The sequence below is a fragment of the Oryctolagus cuniculus genome, chromosome 2 (assembly GCF_964237555.1).
Source record: "Oryctolagus cuniculus chromosome 2, mOryCun1.1, whole genome shotgun sequence".
Classification (NCBI taxonomy): Eukaryota; Metazoa; Chordata; class Mammalia; order Lagomorpha; family Leporidae; genus Oryctolagus; species Oryctolagus cuniculus.
Genome location: NC_091433.1, coordinates 159020111 through 159039717, shown reverse-complemented (window position 1 = coordinate 159039717; position 19607 = coordinate 159020111). Strand labels below are relative to the sequence as shown.

Sequence of the window (19607 nt, the reverse complement as noted above, 5' to 3'; positions counted from 1 at the left end):
TCTTCCACAAGAATGCATACCAATGTAAGCTCTTGTGTTCTTGATGTAGTTATGTAGCACACTACTAATTTGGTCGTCTGTCTACAAGGCTGTGAACTCCTTGCAGAAGGAAACTGTATCTGGTTCAAATCTGTTGCCCCAGGACCTTGGCCAGTCTCTAACTGTTCAAAGTCAAGAGCTAGATTCAAATTCTCTCCCAGTCACTTAACATAGGGCCTGACATAGAGGTACTTGATATATAGTACTAGATTTTAATCACTATTTTGTTATTTTGTATGATTACTTCTGGAGGTGGCATCAAACACTTTTGAGTGAATGAATCATTTCCATTTGGGAAGTTGCTAGACTTCTTCGGGATTTAATCTCCTGACTTCTGACGTTAGGTTGTTAGAGAGCCATTGGGCTGTTAGAAGACTATGAAATACACTTGTGAAATTAGCACCTTTTTCTTTGACTCCTCAGTCCTAAGCATTGTATTTGACACCTAGTCATCACTCATTGAATATTCATTGGTGAGCAACAAAGCAAAGCATGCTGTGCTACTACTGTAACAGGTAAGTCTTACACAGCATTTGGACAGTCTAGTTGGAATATCACTTATGTCCTGGGCAAACTGTATACTTAGAGATTCAAATAGAGTATATAAGCTATTACTTAAAGGGTCAAAGTTCTGAGCTACATTTATCTCGTTGAAATGTGATTCCAGGTAAAACATGGCTACTCCAAAAGAGTGTGGTGTACTCTTATAGGAAAGACACTGTATTATTTTCGTAACCAAGAAGATAAGGTATGTATATATTCTCCCCCCCCATAAGTTCTTTTTTTTTTTATTTAATAAATGTGAATTTACAAAGTGCAACTTTTGTATTGTTGTGGCTCCCCCCCCCAACCTCCCTCCCTTCCGCGGCCCTCCCCTCTCCCACTCCCTCTCCCATCCCGCCCTTCATCTAGTTTCATTTTCAATCACCTTCATATACAGAAGATCAGCTTAGTACACACTAAGCAAGGATTTCAACAGGCTGCACTCACACAACCGCACAAGGTATAGGGCATTGTTCGACTAGTAGTGTTGTTTTTAAGTTTCATAGTAAAACACATTAAGGACAGAGATCCTACATGGGGAGCCTGTACTCAGTGACTCCCGTTGTTGATTTAACAATTGGCACGCTTATTTATGACATCAGCAATCACCCGAGACTCTTGCTATGAGCTGTCTAGTGTCGCTCCCCCTCTTCGCAGAGGAACGACACAGGACCCTGTGCTGTTCTTTTGTCTGCTCGGCCCTTCCCGGGTTGGCTACCGACCCTTCCACCTCCGTGGAAGGGCGGCTCCCCCTGCCACTTTCCCCACTTCCGCGGGGGAGCGGCACACCGCCAGCCGGCTCTCTCGGGGGCTGCTCAGGTGTTCCTTCAGGTGTTCCCTTTAGATATAGATGTTCCTGGTGCATGTTGTCTCTCTCCTCCTTTATAGTCCTCTTCCACCAATCCCAACTCTGCTACCCACACGCCGAGTACGCTGCTCTCCTCCAATCAGGAGCAGGATCAGCTCCTGCAGGTCATCACTCAAGTTGGCGAGAGGCAGCTGCGTAGAAGTTGTTACTCCCTTCTCGGCGCCATATTGTGGGAGAGCAGATGCATAGAATAAGTCTTAATTCGAGTAACAGTCTAGTCCGAGTTGCTCCCCACAGTCTAGGCTATGGAAGCCCCTTGAGTTCACCAACTCTGAACTTGTTTAGTTAAGGCCGTATCACAGTGGAGGTTCCTTCCTCCCTTCAAAGAAAGGTGCCTCTCTCCTTGATGGCCTGTTCCTTCTGCTGGGGTCTTGTTCACCAGGATCTTTCATTTAGATTGTTTTTTGCCACCGTGTCATGGCTTCCCATGCCTGTGAGACTCTCATGGACCTTTTAGCCAGATCCGAATGTCCCAAGGGTTGATTCTGAGGCAGGAGTGCTGTTTTGGGCATTTGCCATTCTATGAGTCTGCTGTGTGTCCTGCTTCTCCTGCAGGATCATACTCTCCCTTTTAATTCTATCCTTCATTGTTTGCTTACACTGGTCTTATTTGTGAAATCTCTTCGACACTTACTGTATATATTCTTAATAAGCTAATTAGAGTAATTTTTGTTTGCTGTGGTTTAAAGTTTTTTCTTTCATTCCTCTGTTGCAAGATAAAAACTTTAGAATCTTGAATAAGGCTGGATTTGATATTAAAAATTATTACTATGGTAATAACATTCCTATCACCTACAGAGGTCTTGATCGTTAATTACAATCCTTAACAACTTTTAATTAATGCATCTCCTCAGACCTAGAAAAGAAAAGGTTCTTCTATCGCCAATTCCACCATCCTCTTCTCTTTTTTTTTTTTTAATTTTTTGACAGGTAGACTTATAGACAGTGAGAGAGAGACAGAGAGAGAGAGAGACAGAGAGAAAGTTCTTCCTTCTGTTGGTTCACACACCACCCCCCCAAATGGCCACTACGGCTGACGTGCTGCGCTGACGGAAACCATGAGCCAGGTGCTTTTTCCTGGTCTCCCATGCGGGTGCGGGGGCCCAAGGACTTGGGCCATCCTCCACTGCCCTCCCCGGGCCACAGCAGAGAGCTGGCCTGGAAGAGGAGCAACCGGGACTAGAACCCGGCACCCATATGGGATGCCAGCGCCGCAGGCGAGGATTAACCAAGTGAGCCACAGCACTGGCCCCCCATCCTCTTCTCTTATTTCCTACATTTTGACAAACTTGATAAGGTTGGGAGAAGGGAATAGCAAGCTAGGAAGGAAAACCTGGGAAGGAACAAGAACCCCGTCCTGTCCCAAGGAGTTCATAAGCCTCTCTAACCAGTTGCCTGTTTAGATCCTGCTTTTTTGTTTTTAAACTAATCTCCTAGCCCAAAGAACTTGAATTATTATCACTTTCAGAGTAAAAAGGTGAAATATCTTTCAAAGTGAAATGTCTGCCCAGCCGTCATGATGGGCACTCTGTGTTACTTTCATATTACTGAAGCTACAAAAGTTGAGCCAGCACAGGCCGTGAGTACTTTCATAAAACAATGATGTCTGCCGAGTGGAATGGCAGCCCCGTAACTGATGACTGTGTGAATGAGATTGAACTTGGTCCTGTCACCTTGTGGGTCAGTTAGTATCTCTCCGTTCCCTCTTCACAGACCCTTCTCACTCTCTGGTCTGACCAACTGTATTTTAAAATGTATGTCAGTGTTCCCGGTATTGGCTGATGGGATGGGAGTGAACATAGTGCAGCCATTACAAACACTCCATCGGAAGGAAATGTGAGGGAACATCCATGTACAAATGCAACCTGAATAAGCACAGTAGACAACTGTATGTTCAGTCTAATCCTGATTTACCAGTTGGGAGAACAGAAGCAACTCTACGTGACCCAGGTGTAAAAGTTTTACTATAGAATTAGGACCGTAGATAGCTTTTGGAAAAGTTCTGTAAGTTACGTAACTTTTAGGGAAGTTGAGAGCAAGATCAACACTGACGGCAGGTGGTCCTCAAGAGACCCTGGGAAGCCTCGGTGGATCTGGCATCAGCCCAGGCTTCTCTTTGCAACTGTCTGAGGAGGACCATGACTTTTCTTTCACCCATAACTTCCAGATCTCATGCAGATCTTCCCATAGGCAAACTCTAAATTGAGCCGTGTACACGGAAGGAAGTTCTGGCAAACATAGTTCCCAGCTTCTCTTCTGCAACTGCAGAAGGCTTTAGAAGAGAGTGGTTGGGAGATGCGTTTATAACTCTTAGGCTGACACATGGATGTGAAGGTACGCACAGAAGATTGAAAAGAACCACACAAATTTTCCATGGTTATCTATGGTGATACAAGTTCAGTATCCCTTATCCGAAATACTTGGGATCAGAAGTGTTTCAGATTTTAGAGTTATTCAGATTTTTGAATATTTGCATAGCCTTTACGGGTTGAGCATCCCTAATTAAAAATCTGAAATCTGAGATGCTGCAAAATCCAAAACTTTCGAGTGTCAATACAACACTGAAAATATTTCAGGTTTCAAAGCATTTTGGGTTTCAGATTTTCAGATTGGGTGCTCAACCAGTAGGATTATTGATGAATTTTTCCTTCTTTTTAATATCTTTCTGTATTTACTAATATTGAAACATAATTTAGTAAAAATGAATAGCATTGGCCACGAAAAAACAAATCAGAAGTGTAGATAAATGCTAAAATTCATTCTAATGACTAGAAAGTACTGAGAAACTATGTGAATCAGGATAGACCTACTTACTTGTGCTATACTTGTTTCCAAAACAACTTGTTCTTAAACTGGATCAATATCTTTTTTATTAAATCAAAATATTAAAAGACTATATATATTTGCTGTTTCTAGAGCCATGGTGAATCTTTAGGTCAAATGAATAACTACCATCATTAAATATTGGGATGAAACTTAGATTTTGCTAGGTTCCCTAAGTTCTGTGCCTAAAGCATACATTTAGGATAGTATTGTCATGAATTATCATAAGTAGAATTGGTTTTCTTCATCCTCATGTTTTTAAAAGCTTGTTTTTTATTTGTGTGCCCTTTCTGCTATTCATTTGCTTTTGTTTTATCACCTTTTTTTTTTTTACAAAAGTGTAGATCAGTTAATTCTGCATTTTCCCTGAGAAGTAAATATTCTACCTTTAGTGCCAGCATATTGCTCTGCACATAGTAACACTTATTAAGAAATTGTTATTAATGTAATGGGGAAAATCCATGTTTCCCATGAAAGGCAATACATTTAAGTGAATTAATTTTCGGTATTAACTAGCTATCAGACAGATAATTCTGCATTTTATAAAGACCTCACCAAGAAGCTGACACTGTAATTCAGTTCTGAGGAAAGAGGTCACAGGACAGAAGCATACAGACTTCTCTAGTATGTTTGACATGCTATAGGAGCCTTCATAAGGAAATGAAGACAGACATAGTTGAACACTTACACCCTAGACTGGGCAAAGAGAAGTAAATGGTGAAAATGTGACCAGGCAAAGGGACTTAAGCTAGGGTAGTTAATTGGGCAGTGAAGTGACCAGGTAGATAGGGATTAGTTTAGCAAGGCTTGTTTGTACAAGTTTCCCTTGGCCTCAACTTCCTGTCCTTGTTGATAGGAAGCTTATTTTCTTTCTGGCACAGGAGAACATCTTGCCTGTAGGGTTTTATCTCTGGCTTTAGAAAGAAAAAGGGGAGGGTCAGAATAACCTTTTTGCACCTGGTTTTTAAAAAGTTTTTCCAGTGCCTTTAGCTCAAAATAATCCTTATGCTAAAATGATGTCTTTGGGGGGATGGGACATGGCGGCATGTTCAGCTACTCTTCAGGCTTTTTTCCCTTAACAGTGACAGCTTTTTTTTTTTTTTTTTTTTTTTTTTTTTTTTTTTTTTTTTACTGTTTTGTATTTATTTGAGAGGCAGAAAGAGAAACAGATAGCTCCCAGCTGCTGGTGCATTCCTCAAATGCCTGGACTAGGAATTCAATCCAAGTCTGTCACATAGATGACAAAAATCCAATTAGTTGAGCCATCACCACTGCCTCCCAGGGTCTGCACTGGTCAGGAATGGAACTGGGTATGGGACCCAGGTACTCTGATATGGAATTCAGGTGTCTTAACTGCTAAGCCAAATACTCCCCTGCCCCTAGGTTTTATTCTGAATGAGATGAGAAAGCCATTGGTAGGTTTAGAGCTGAGCAGGGACATGATCTTACCTATGTCTAATAAGAATGTTCTGGTTTCTATTTAAGAATAGACTGAAGATGAAGTGAGCATTTGATTTAGCAGCTGACACTTGGGATATCCATTTCCCATATCTGAGTGCCTGGGTTCAAGTCCCAGCTCTTCTCCAGAGTCCCGGCTTCCTGCTAATGCACACCCTGGGAGGCGGGTGAGGGCTCAAGTACTTGGGACCCTGTCACAAGGGAGCATAGGATGGAGTTCTTGGCTCCTGGCTTTGGCCTGACCTAGCCCTGGCTGTTGTGGACATTTAGGAAGTGAGTTAACAGATCAAAGATCTCTCTCTGTCTCTGTCTCTGTGCTTCTCCAATAAAATAAATAATAAATAATTTTTAAAATGAATAGACAGATGAGAATAAGGCAGAGACTGGTTATGAGGCTCTTAGAACAATACAGGCAAGAGATGATTGTGTAGTTTAGTAGTGGCAGTGACTTATGGGAAGGAGAATATTGTAGACATATTCTGTAAGTGTTGCTGACAAGATTTGTTGACTGAGAAAGTGTGAGATATGAGAGAAGGAAAAGGACCCATGATGATGCCAAAGTTTTTAACCTAAACAGCTGGAAAGCTGAAGTCACCAACAAACTGAGATGGGAAAGACTGGGAGGAGCGGGTGGTCAAGGAGACTTGCCAAGTTTGAGTTCCTAGTAGACCTCTCAGTAGAGGTAGTGAGTCTGGAACTGTAACTCTGAGAATAGCTAACACCTGCTGCATGAAAGCCAGGCGCTTAGATGAGATCACCCAGGAAGTGAATACAGATGGAAAAGGAGTCCAAGCCCTGGTCCCTGGAACTGAGCTTGACAGTATAGGAGGGTGGGGCTGGTGCTGTGGCACGGGGGTTAAGCCACCACCTACACCACTGGCATCCCCTCTGGGTGCCGGTTCAAGTCCCAGCTGCTCCACTTCCAATCCAGCTCCCTGCTAATGTGCCTGGGAAAGCAATGGAGGATGCCTCAGTGTTTGGACCTCTGCACCCATGTGGGAGACCCACATTCCTGGTATTGGCCTGGCCCAGCCCCAGGTGTTGTGGTCATTTGGGGAGTGAACCAGAAGATGGAAGCCCCCCCCCTCTAGTTCTGACTTTTAGATAAATAAATTAATCTTTGAAAAAAAGAAAGTGTATGTGGGTAAATGTCTTTGGAGATAGAACACTTTCTCAGAACTGTAGTTGCCAACCTGGCCAAAAATCTGAGGCACACTGTATTTTCCTGGAATAAATGTGCTTCGTTAAAACAGAAGTTTTGGAGGAGATATGTTAAATATTCAATACAGCAGATACAGTTGTTATTGTCAATAATAGATTAGGTAAAATTTGATGTAAATTAACTTTAGGAAGTTTTTTCTACCTTTAAATTAAGATAGAGGAAATCATGACATTGTTTTGTGATACATTACACTTGTTAATAGCCTCAGAACACCCATTTACTGGAATTTGAAGTGATAGTTTATCTTTGTACCATCTAATTATGTTGTTTCTCCCTCTGAACAAAGTTGAGACTATGTCTACCCTTGTCCACATTTGACTTTTTTTCCCTATGGAATTGATCAGTGATTTGATTATTTTGATTGCATTACTGCTAATACTTGACTGGGTAATAGGTCATTTTAGTTCAGCTGAATAATCTGACCTAGTGTACAGAAGTAGCTTCTTGCTTTTTTTTTTTTTTCAGAAGTTAAATCCAGTGTTCCTATTATTCTTTAACATTACAATCAGGCTTTTTCAGTTGTTATTTCTGCTTTTGCAACAATGTGGATAACCAAATTGCCTCCAAACATTGATTTTTTTAAAATAAAGTATACTTTATAAAAATGAACATGAAAAATGTTGGTAGGGGGAGGAGCTGGCACAATGGTTAAACTGCTGCTTGGGATGCCTGTATGACCTGTTGGAGTGCTGTGGTTAGAGTCCAGGCTCTGTCCTCCGTACCAGCCTCCTGTCAGTGTGCACGCTGTGGGCAGCAGGTGATGCCTTAAGTAGCTGGGTCCCTGCCACTCACTTGGGATACCCAGATTGGATTCCTGGCCCCTGGCTGTAGTCTTGCTTCTTCCTAGTTGTAGGCATTTGGAAAGTGAACCAGCAGATGAGAGATCTCTCTCTCTCTTTCTCTCTGCCTTTTAAATAAGTAAAATAAATGAATTCTTTACAAATGTTCATAGGAAAAGATTTATAAAGTGTCTATCTTATAATTACTAACATTTGCTTCAGTTTCCTTTAGGTCAGATCAAACTCTGGGAGGCTAAAGTGGAAGAGGTTGACAGATCCTGCGATTCTGATGAAGATTACGAGGCCAGTGGGCGCAGTCTGTTATCCACACATCACACCATTGTAATCCACCCCAAAGATCAAGGTCCCACTTACCTCCTAATTGGATCCAAGCATGAAAAGGTATTTCCAGACTTCTTGGTTGATTCAGAATGACTTTTTAGACTAATATTACTCAGATATTGCTAGAACATTTTTGAATTGATTTTATAAAAATGAAGATGAACATTTTGCTAAAGACTTTCATCTCTGTTTTCAGAGATTCTTTTTTTTTTTTTTAAGATTTATTTATTTGAAAATCAGAGTTACACAGAGATAAAGAGACAGAGTGAGAGAAAGATGTTGCATTCACTGGTTCACTCCCCCAAATGGTCACAACAGCTGGGGCTGGGCCAGACCAAAGCCAGGAGTTAGGAGCTTCTTCCAGGTCTCCCAGCTGGGTGCAGGGGTCCTAGAACTTGGCCGTCTTCCACACTGCTTTCCCAGGCACATTAGCAAGGAGCTGGAATGGAAATGAAGCAGCCTGGTCTTGAACTAGAGCCCATATGGAATTTCGGCGTCATAGGCAGTGGCTTTACCAGCTGCGTCATAGCATTGGCATCCAGTGATTCTTCACCTCCCTGGGAAAGGGTCTTGTCACTTTTCAATCCTGTTGGGAAAGTGGTCTCAAGGCTGGAATTAGTATGTATAGTAATAAATGATAAAGGAGGCATCACAAATTGATGGGGAGTAGCAGATTATTCAAACATAGTATTGTGTGTTTATTATGTATTGAATATTAGCTACTTAGGAAGACATTAATTTTTCATCTCACACACATAGAAAAATAATTTCCAAGTGACTTTAAAGAGCTAAAAAGTTCAATGAAATTATTTTTTAAGAAGATCTTTATGTGATATATAAGTAGGAAGTATTTTCTGAGGAAGAGAAGGCATTGTAAGAAATGCCACTTGCGAGGCCCACATCTCATATTGGAGTGTATGGGTTTGAGTCACAGCTCTGCTCTTGATTCTAACATCCTGTTATGTGCACTCTGGGAGGCAGCAGGTCATGGTTCAAGTACTTGGATCCCTGCTGCCTGCATGGGAGACTCACATGGAGTTTGCAGCTCCCAGCTTTGGCTTGGCCCAGCCCTGGCTGTTGCAGGCATTTGGGGTAAACTGTATATCTTGGAGCTGACATTGTGGCGCAGGGAGTTAACACCCTGGCCAAAAGCGCCGGCATCCCATATGGGCACTGGTTCAAGACCTGGCTGCTCCACTTCCGATCCAGCTCTCTGCTATGGCCTGGGAGGGCAGTGGAAGATGGCCCAGGTCCTTGGGCTCCTGCACCTGAGTGGGAGACCCAGAGGAAGCTCCTGGCTCCTGACTTCAGATCGGTGCAGCTCTGGCCATTGTGGCTGGTTGGGGAGTGAGCCAGCAGATGGAAGACCTCTCTCTCTCTCTCTCTCTCTCTTTCTCTCTCTCTGCCTCTCCTCATTCTGTGTAACTCTGACTTTCAAATAAATAAATCTTTACAAAAAAACTGTATATCTCTCTCTGTCACTCTGTTTTCCAAATAAGACAAAAATAAATAAATAGGGGCTGGTATTGTGGCATAGTGAGTAAAGCCACTGCCTGTGACACCAGCATATGGGCTCTGGTTCGAGTCCCATCTGCCCACTTCCAATCCAGCTCTCTGCTAATGTACCTGGGCAAGTAGTGTAGTATGGCCTGAGTACTTGGACCCCTATCTGCATGTAGGAGACCCAGAAAAAGCTCCTGGCTTCTGGCTTTGTCTTGGTCTAGCCCTGGCCTTTGCAGCCATCTGGGAAGCGATCCAGTGGATGGAAGATAACTCTCTCTCTCTCTCTCTCTCTCTGTCTCTCTCTGTGTGTAACTCTGACTTTCAAATAAATAAATAAATCTAAAAAAAAAAGAATAGAAGATGTTTTAAAAGAAAGAAATCACATGGAAATGATTGGTATATTTGAGTATAACATATTGAAATACTCCTTTATAGAAAATTAAATCCTAAACATAATTAGAAACTACAAAATACAAAATTTCATTGGATAGATATTATATCTTTAACAGACAAACAACTTATAAATTATTACAGTTAGTAATGATCCTTGTGTTTAATCATGTATATCAGGCGCAAAGTGCTCAGTCTATTTATTCTTCTTCCTCATGAATACTCCCTGGGGGAAATGGTTTTACTCCCATTTACAGACGGAAAAACAGAAGCACATTCCTGTGTTCACACATCTCACAAGAGGCGGAGCTGGTGTGTAGACTCATAGCTTTTATTCTGGAACCCATGTTCCCAAGCACTTCCTCTGCTGCCTCCTCCTGATGTGAAAAGAACTGAGTCTTCACTGGGAAAATGGGAGTTGTACCCAGGGAACAACTTACTGAGGAGATTTGATTACAGATAGTCTAACTAATGGTTAATTAATGCTTAATTAGACTCATTTGTAACAAAGAAATGCTAAGTCTCATTGGTAAAACTTGTATTGTCTCTCAACTCATCAAAGATTAAATTAAAAAATGTTAGTAAGACTTGATAAAGGAAATTCGCTCATCCTTGGTAGAAATATAAGGTGGTATAAGTGCTCTGGAAAACACTTTGAATGTATGTTTCAAGAGTCCTAAAAGTGTTCATTTCCCAGTAATGACTCATAATTCTATTCCAAAGAATATATATATCCCAAGTAAACGATCATAAATGCAGCCAAAGATTTATGTATAAATTTGTTGAACATAATATTCTTTTAAAACTGATTTCAGGGCTGGCATCATGGTGTAGAGGGTTAAGCCTCCACCTGCAACACCAGCATCTCATATGGGCTCTGGTTCAAATCCCAGCTACTCTGCTTATGATCCAGCTCCCTGCTAATGGCCTGGGAAAAGCAGTGAAAGATGACCCAAGTGTTTGGGCCCCACTACCCATGTGGGAGACCTGGAAGAAGCTCCTGGCTGTTGGCTTCGGCTTGGGCCCAACCCCAGCCATTGTGGCCATCTGTGGAGTATACCAGCAGATGAAAGATCACTCTCTCTCTCTCTCTGTCTCTTCCTCTCTCTGTGTAACTCTGACTTTCAGATAAATAAATAAATATTTTTAAGAAAGTAATTTCATTTCTGAACTATTTCAAACATAAAATACAGTGAGTATCCTCTAATTAATCCCATATTAGTTGTGACAGTATTTTTATTTATTTGAGAGACACTCAGAGAGAAAGACGGTTCACAATCATTGGTTTACTCCTCAAATGCCTATGACAGCTAGGACATGATGAGCCAAAGCCAGGAGCTGGGAACTCAACCCAGGTCTCCCATGTGGGTGGCAAGAACCCACTTACTTCAGCCACCACTGCTGCTTCCTGAGGTCTGCATTAGCAGGGAGCTGGGGTCAGGAGCTGCAGGTGTGTTTCAGACTCTGATGTGGGACACAAGCATCTCAATCTCATCTTCCTAAGTTAAGTGTCCACCTGTGATAATGTTATTTTTGTCAGTGAGAAATTAGTAACCATTACTTGTTCAACAATAGGAAATTGATTAAATAAATGTGGTATGTCCATATAGTAGAATATCCTATAGCCATTAAAACTTGTTTATAAGGAATTTCTACCAACAAAGTAGTACTTACTCTGTATTAGTAAAATCCAGAAATTTTCATCTATTTTTAGAATAATGCCAAATATATGAAATTTTAATTACATATATATTTTCATATAGAAAATAAAAAGCCAGGAATTACTTTTGGGAAGCAGGGAAATTTGGGTATTATTATCTTCTTTAAATTTTCCACATTTTCTAAATATTCTGTATGTTATACTTTGGGAGTGAGATTTTAAAGTTGATAGAATTTCTTAAAAGAACATTGACTGGTTAAATTTATTCCAGTCCCTTATCATATTACTCTGCTTATTTTGTCATGCTTTTCTAAGAAACATGTATAGTAAATCATAAAATTGTGAACAATGGGAAAAGTAATATGAATGCCATTTGAGAGAACCTGCCTTAGAAACCTTTGACTGAATGGCTTTTAGTTATTATTTAAAAATTAAAATAAGTAGTTTTCTCTCAGACTCACATATTTTCTATTACTTATACAGTTTTTCCTTAATTAATCAAATCCGTATCTTGAGTAACTTTTCTATTCCTTTGTTCTGATTTTAAGGATACTTGGCTTTATCATCTGACTGTAGCAGCTGGAAGGAATAATGTGAACGTTGGATCAGAATTTGAACAACTTGTTTGCAAATTGCTGAATATAGAAGGGGAACCTTGTAAGTTCATACACCTGGAAGGATTTATGGTTTGTGAAATGGATCCCAACCCCCTTAGCCCAACAGAGTTTTCACTTTGTGGGTTCCTGTTTCCCTATAGTGTACCTCCTGGTCACTGGCTTTACCTGCAGTGACCAGAATTCTCACTGCAGGGCCACCACCGTTATCCCCCAGTGAGCTGTGCCCTGGCACACCCTCCTGCCTTTGTTCACCTTGCTCCCTCTGTTCAGAATGCCTCCCTTCCTTCACGGTCCGCACCAACAGGACGAAATCCTACCTAGGCACGGGAGATTCCCCAGCCAGCCCACTTCAGCTCAGCATCTGCCTTGATTAAAGGTGCTTGATCAATATTAAAATTATATCCCAACATACTTTGCCATTTGATTTTTTAAAATTTTCTTTGTCCCAGCCGGCGCCGTGGCTCAATAGGCTAATCCTCCACCTTGCGGCGCCGGCACACCGGGTTCTAGTCCCGGTTGGGGCGCCGGATTCTGTCCCAGTTGCCCCTCTTCCAGGCCAGCTCTCTGCTATGGCCAGGGAGTGCAGTGGAGGATGGCCCAGGTGCTTGGGCCCTGCACCCCATGGGAGACCAGGAAAAAGCACCTGGCTCCTGGCTCCTGCCAGGATCAGCGCGGTGCGCCGGCTGCAGCGGCGGCCATTGGAGGGTGAACCAGCGGCAAAAGGAAGACCTTTCTCTCTCTGTCTCTCTCTCTCACTGTCCACTCTGCCTGTCAAAAAAAAAAAAAAAAAAAAAAAAAAAAAAAAAAAAAAAAAAAAATTTTCTTTGTCCCCAGAAATGATATAAGTCAAGATAGTATTCCTATTTGTTTTATTTTATTTTATTTGAAAGGTAGAAAGAGAGAGAGATATCTCCTATTTGCTGGTTCAGTCTGCAGATGCCTGCAATGGCCAGGACTCAGCTGGGCCAAAGCCAGGAGTCAGGAACTCAATCTAGGTACTCAATCCAGATCTCCTATATGGGAAGCAGGAACCTGATTGCCTGAGCCATCACCACTACCTCCCAGGGTCTGCATTACTAGGAAGCTGGAGTCAGGAGCTGGAGCCAGGTATCGAACCCAGGCATTCCAGTGTGGGAATGCGGTCATCTACTCTGGACAGAACACCTGTCCCCTCCCGCTGCTCCTTTAACTCTTTTAGGGCATTTGTAGCTTTGCATGTGAGTTAATTTTTAAGGGTTCCCTACTGAGAGTCTGAGTCCTATAATATACATTGCATACTAACAGAGATGTCATTTCATTTGCAGTGTCCACATAAGCACTTAGTAACTGTTAATTTTAGGAATGATTTCAAGTTCTTCTTTTACTTCGGATCTCCTTTTTTGATCTCTCTTGTATACCTTCCTTTAGCTTATCTCATGTCCACTCATCTCCCTACCCAACTCTTTAGCACGTTAAACACTACAACAGTGTCCTGTGGACTTGTTGCAGCCGAGTGTGTTAGGTACCAGCATTTTAGTGAACGTGATCCACAGCAGAACATGAGAATCCCAGTGGCTCGGCACCTGGAATAAAGTGATGTTGTGAAAGTTGTCTCCTGACCTTTGTGACGCAAACGTTGAGAGCCAGGCTGTTAGGAGCTCATTTCTACAGGATTAATGGAATGCCAAAATAAGTGATTTGTTCAGTTTTCTGTTCATATCTTCTTTTGTGCTTAGCCTCTCAGATATGGAGACACCCCACTTTGTGTCACAGCAAAGAAGGAATCATTTCCCCTCTGACAACACTGCCTTCTGAAGCTCTGCAAACAGAAGCTATTAAATTATTTAAGGTGAGGTAGTTATGTGTTGTTAGATAGTCAATTGAAAAACAAGAAAAAATAATACTTTGGCCTATAAAGTTTCACTGAATATGTGATGATGATGATATTGATTAAGAAATGTATTGAAATAAAATTCGATAAATCCGGTATGTTTTCTGAGTGAGGATTTGCGATGTACTGAAATAAGCCATGTGTGGTTTGGGCAATCTGAAACCCTGGGTAGCTGAAGAATGCTTTCCCCTTTAGCTCTCAGATGGGAAGATGTTTCACATCACACCAGCTTCAGCTCTCTCCTGTCTCTCCAGTGCCACTCTCATACTTACTACCTCAATCACCATTAGAAATTCCTCACCACTTGAAGTTACCATTCAGCTATACCACTCTTCATTCTCCCAACTCCGTCATCCGTCACCTTGTGATGACACCTTAAATTCCATTAAGGATTTTGGTTCCCATTCACACTCTTTCTCTCTACCTGAAATCTTGCAAATGACTTTTATTATCATGTAACTCACCAATAACATGGCTTTAAGATTCCTGATCTTCTTAACTCTAGTGAGCTTCACCTCTGGTCCATTTCATTTTCCTGTTCTCTGTGTACATACCTTGACCTCACCATTCTTTCGAGGACAATACCTCTGAAAGCTTAAGTCCTAATATCTCTTTCTTTAAGCATAATCTCAGCCTACAAGCTCTCTTATTTTCTTACTCTTTCATTTTTTGCCAATTCTAAGACCTTTGTTTTGTACCACTTACTTTTTCTGAGATCATAATAATTTCCTTTTGCTTTTCTTCTTCCTTATCCAGTCTGGATTCCTGTACTCATTAATCCTCATTGTTCCTTGGGACCATACTTCCATGCACTTTTTTTTATTTTAATTAATTAATTATTTGTTTATTTGCATGCATTTCATAAATATAACTTTAGGAACATAGTAATTCTTCCCACTGTACTGGCCCTCCCACCCATCTTCCTCTTCCCTCTCCATGCACTCTTTTTTTTTTTTTTTTTTTTTTTTAAGATTTATTTTATTTATTTGAAAGAGTTACAGAGATAGGTAGAGCCAGAGAGAGAGAGGTCTTCCATCTGTAGGTTTACTTCCCAAATAACCGCAACAGCCAGAGCTGAGCTGCTCTGAAGCCAGGAGCCAGGAGCCAGGAGCTTCTTCCAGGTCTCCCATGTGGGTACAGGGGCCCAAGGACTTGGGCCATTTTACACTGCTTTCCCAGGCCACAATAGAGAGCTGGATCGAAAGTGGAGCAGCCAGAACTTGAACCGGCGCCCATATGGGATGCCAGCACCACCAGCCGGGGCCTTAACCTGCTGCGCCACAGAGCCATGCACTCTTATGCCAAGCCCTAGATCAATGCTGTGTTGTCTGCTCCACACTAATCTAGGGGGCCATTGCCAGACAGCATCAAACAGCCCGTATAGCCTGGAACCAATGTATATCCGTGGACCTGATCCCTCTACATCCTCCTCGCTCCCTACTCAGTAGCACCCCTCACAACAGAGACCCTCAGAGCATGTTAGACACTATGACCCCAAATCCCTTCTCCAACATTCTTTCCTTTGTTTTCTCCTGCATTCCTCCAATCTCAGAATGTCGTGCACCTTGTTGTCTGGGTTGTAGTCTACAAGAACTTATAGTTCCCCCTGGTCTCTAAGAGCCTCAGTTTCTTTAGGTTGCTTCTTATCTACATTCTTCCCATCTCAAAAAAATCATTTATTTTTTAGATATCTGTTAATATGGAATTATTCATTTAGGGAGATGAAATAATGACATGATGTTTATATAAAAAACGTTTTATCAATTAGTTATCCATGCTGAAGTGTTTATTGATAAAGTACTTGATATACATTAAAATACTCCAAGAGACAAAAGTAGGGCAAGTGGGTGGTAGTGAAAGAAACAAATTTGACAAAATGCTAATAATTATTGATTGGGAAATGCATCTGTATATACATGATCATTATACTAGACTCTCTACTTTTTTTTTTTTAAGATTTATTTGTTTGTTTGAAGGTCAGAGTTACAGAGAGAGAGAGGGAGAGACAGAAAGAGATCTTCCATCCTCTGGTTCACTCCCCAAATGGCCACAACAGCCAGAGCTAGGCTAGTCTAAAGCCAGGAGCCAGGAGCTTCTTCCACTTCTCCCATGTGGGTGGCAGGAGCCCAAGGACTTCCACTTCCATTTTCCAGGATTGGAAGTGGAGCAGCTGAAACTCAAACCAGCACTGATATGGGATGCCAGTGTCACAGGCGGCTGCTTTACCTGCTACGCCGTGACACTAGCCCCTAGTCTCTACTTTTGTACATATTTAAAATTTTCTATTAAAAAATCATGTGGAATACACAGTACCCAAAGACAAAAATCTGGATGAGTTAATCAACTTTAAATATTTATTTTTTATCATTTTATTTGAAAAACAGAGAGGGAGATATCTTCCATCCACTGGTTCATTCTCCAAATGTCATCAATAGCTGGGACTGGGCCAGGCTGAAACCAGGAGCCAGGAACTTCATCTGGGTCTCCCATGGGGTTGCAGAGACTCAAGTACTTGAGCCATCATCTGCTGTCTTCCTGGGTGTGCATCAGCAGGGAGCTGAATTGAAAGTGGAGCTGCATCTTGAATCAGGCTCTCCATTATGGGATGCAGGTGTCCCAGGTGCCAAATGGCTGCCCTTCAGTTGATCAATTTTATAAGAAAACAAATTACCAAAATTGATTCCATAAGAAAAGAAAAATCTTGAGAGGAACTGACCAAATTTTATGTGTAGATAGTTTCAGTGTTGTGTAAGTTGTTGTAATGCATCAAAATAGAAGTAAATTGTCCATATTTTGTTTGATTTTGGGAAATTGTAAATATGTACATGAGTAAGGGTGGAGCAAACACTTGTATTAATGAGGTCTCAGATAGTCATTACTCATGTCCACAGCCATTAGCACATCACTTATTTTGTTTTATTTTCCCATCCCCGCCTCTCTTTGGTGTTGGATTATGTTGATGAAAATCTCAGTCTTCCTACCATCATATTTTCTTTGTGAAGTAAATATTACTTTGATATCAAATCCCAACAAATATTATATAAAACAGAGTACATATGCAAAAACAAAATATTAGCAATCATAATCCAGCATCATATTAAAAGGGTACTAAATCATGACAAGGATGAATTTATTTTAGAAAATAAAGGATGATTAAATATTAGGAGACTTATTAATATTGTTTATTAATAGATAATCATCTGTTGATATTGAAAAAGCATTTGATAAATTCAATGTTCATGAAATAGCAGTGAACAGATACTTCCTTAAAATGGTAAAATGTGTGTATCTAAGCTAAAAGCAAACATCGTATTTCTAGAGAAAGCATATGTGTTATCAGGAGGTGGAGATCCCAGGGAGCCATCCTGGAGACTGGCTACCACACTTCATACGTTCCAGAAGCATGAGCATTGTAAGGAGAGTAATGGGAAGTACCGAGAAGACCCACACTGAACTTTTAGAGATGAAAAGTACGATGACTTTTTAAATTGGATGTAACTAATATGCATTTTGAAGCTCTATTATGAACTACTTAAATGTTGAGAATTGATATGTCTGAACGTGACCTAGTCCCATTTTCATTATAAAATGAGCGTATTTATCTCTGGAAGAATTTCTTGCTTTAAAACATACTTAGTTGACTATTATTGTAGCCACTCCAGATTTCTTTTGATTAATATTATATCTTTTTCCATTGTAAACAGAAACTTACTAAGCGAGAGTCAGTAGAATTCATGCAGGATAAATGCAATGGTTTCTTACCTTGAGTATGTCTTTATGTGTGTTTAATTCAGACCTGCCAGCTTTTTATCAATGCAGCGGTTGACTCTCCTGCCATTGATTACCACATATCTCTAGCCCAGAGTGCTTTACAAATCTGCCTGACACATCCTGAGTTGCAGAATGAAATTTGCTGTCAGCTTATCAAACAGACAAGACGAAGACAGCCGCAGAATCAGCCAGGACCACTGCAGGTATATATTGATGCATAGCCGTGCACTTTTAAATGATGTTGTTTTCCTGATTATAAGGATGATATAACATTCATACATTCAAAACAGACATTTAGAAAATACAAAAGTATGAAAGGAAAAACAGCTATTAATATTTTGATCTATATCCTTTTGCTTATACGATTATATATAAATGAAGATGTGTGTATAGCTGTATGCACACTCTCAGTTTTTTATATCACTGCAGTGCATATCACTCTTTATAAATTATATAAATATTCATTTCCCCTATATCCTTAAACATTCTTCTAAGCATTAATGATCTTATGAATATCAATTATTATACATTTATTTTTTACAGTTATATTTCCTATAATATTACCTCTATAATAGATATCTTTCAATCAAAATCTCATGTACAGATACAAAATCTCATGTACAGTAAATCCCTTTGAATACACTTCTAGAATTTTTCTGTATTTCTTCAACAATATTCAGTTCTAAATTCTCTCTAGGGGAAAGGTGGTAGTTTGTTATTGATTTGGGATACATTTCTTCAATTATTTATAAAACTGAGTATATTTTTCAGGTGTTCTGTAGTCATTTGTGTTCCCTCTCTTATGAATGCCTGTTTTCATCTTTGCAAATTGATCCCTGTTAACCTCCGAATAAAACATAAATCTCTTACCCTAGCACACAGGAATTGGGATTGAATCCAACTTTTGAGGGACTTGGAAACTCTTTTAAGAAAGAAAGTTCAAGTTATATTGCTTTTGCACACTTTTGCCATGTTTATAATATGAATACAGTCAATAGGGCCCTTCCTTCCCAGGGCCTGATGGGGGCCTGTGCATAAGAGGGGTTCTGAAACCCTTGCTTTGTGTCAAGAGCCCTTCCTACTCTGACTCTACTGGGCTCCCCTTTCTCTACTTCCTGCCTCCAGCGCACAGTGAATGAATAACCTCTCCCTGTTCAGTCACATCCTGCCTTTGCAATTTGTCTACCTTGTACCTGTCAGTATTTCTGTTACCTGGATGGCTCTTCTTCCTTCCCACCTGTAGAATTTACCATCCAGTCCAAGCAACATCTTCTGTGTGGCTCCTTTCCTGACTTCTCCAGCATTCCCTCCGTTGGTTATACTTTTGAAAAATTAACACATGATATCACTATACTGTATTCTAATTTACTGTTTATTTGTTTTTTAAAGATTTATTTTATTTATTTGAAAGAGTTACAGAGAGAGGTAGAGACAGAGAGAGAGGTCTTCCATCCACTGGTTCAATCCCCAGATGGCTGCAACGGCCAGAGCTGCACCGATCCAAAGCCAGGAGCCAGGAGCTTCTTCCGAGTCTCCCACCTGGGTACAAGGGCTCAAGGATTTGGGCCATCTTCCACTGCTTTCCCAGGTCATGGCAGAGAGCTGGATCGGAAGAGGAGCAGCTGAGACTTGAACCGGCATCCATATGGGATGCTGGTGCTTCAGGCCAGGACTTCAACCTGCTATGCCACAGAGCCAGCCCCCTAATTTACTGTTTAAATG

The 19607-nt window shown here is 40.9% G+C and overlaps 1 protein-coding gene across 1 annotated transcript in view; it reads left to right on the top strand.

Annotated features, from left to right (window-relative positions):
- The window catches only part of PLEKHH2 (pleckstrin homology, MyTH4 and FERM domain containing H2), a 111198-nt gene that overhangs the window by 62310 nt on the left and 29281 nt on the right, over positions 1-19607 (top strand). Inside the window, exons 16-20 of the mRNA XM_002709902.5 lie at positions 707-787; positions 7955-8134; positions 12176-12284; positions 13960-14072; positions 17909-18088. Coding sequence (XP_002709948.1) covers positions 707-787; positions 7955-8134; positions 12176-12284; positions 13960-14072; positions 17909-18088 — 663 coding nt within the window. The remainder of the gene's footprint in view (positions 1-706; positions 788-7954; positions 8135-12175; positions 12285-13959; positions 14073-17908; positions 18089-19607) is intronic.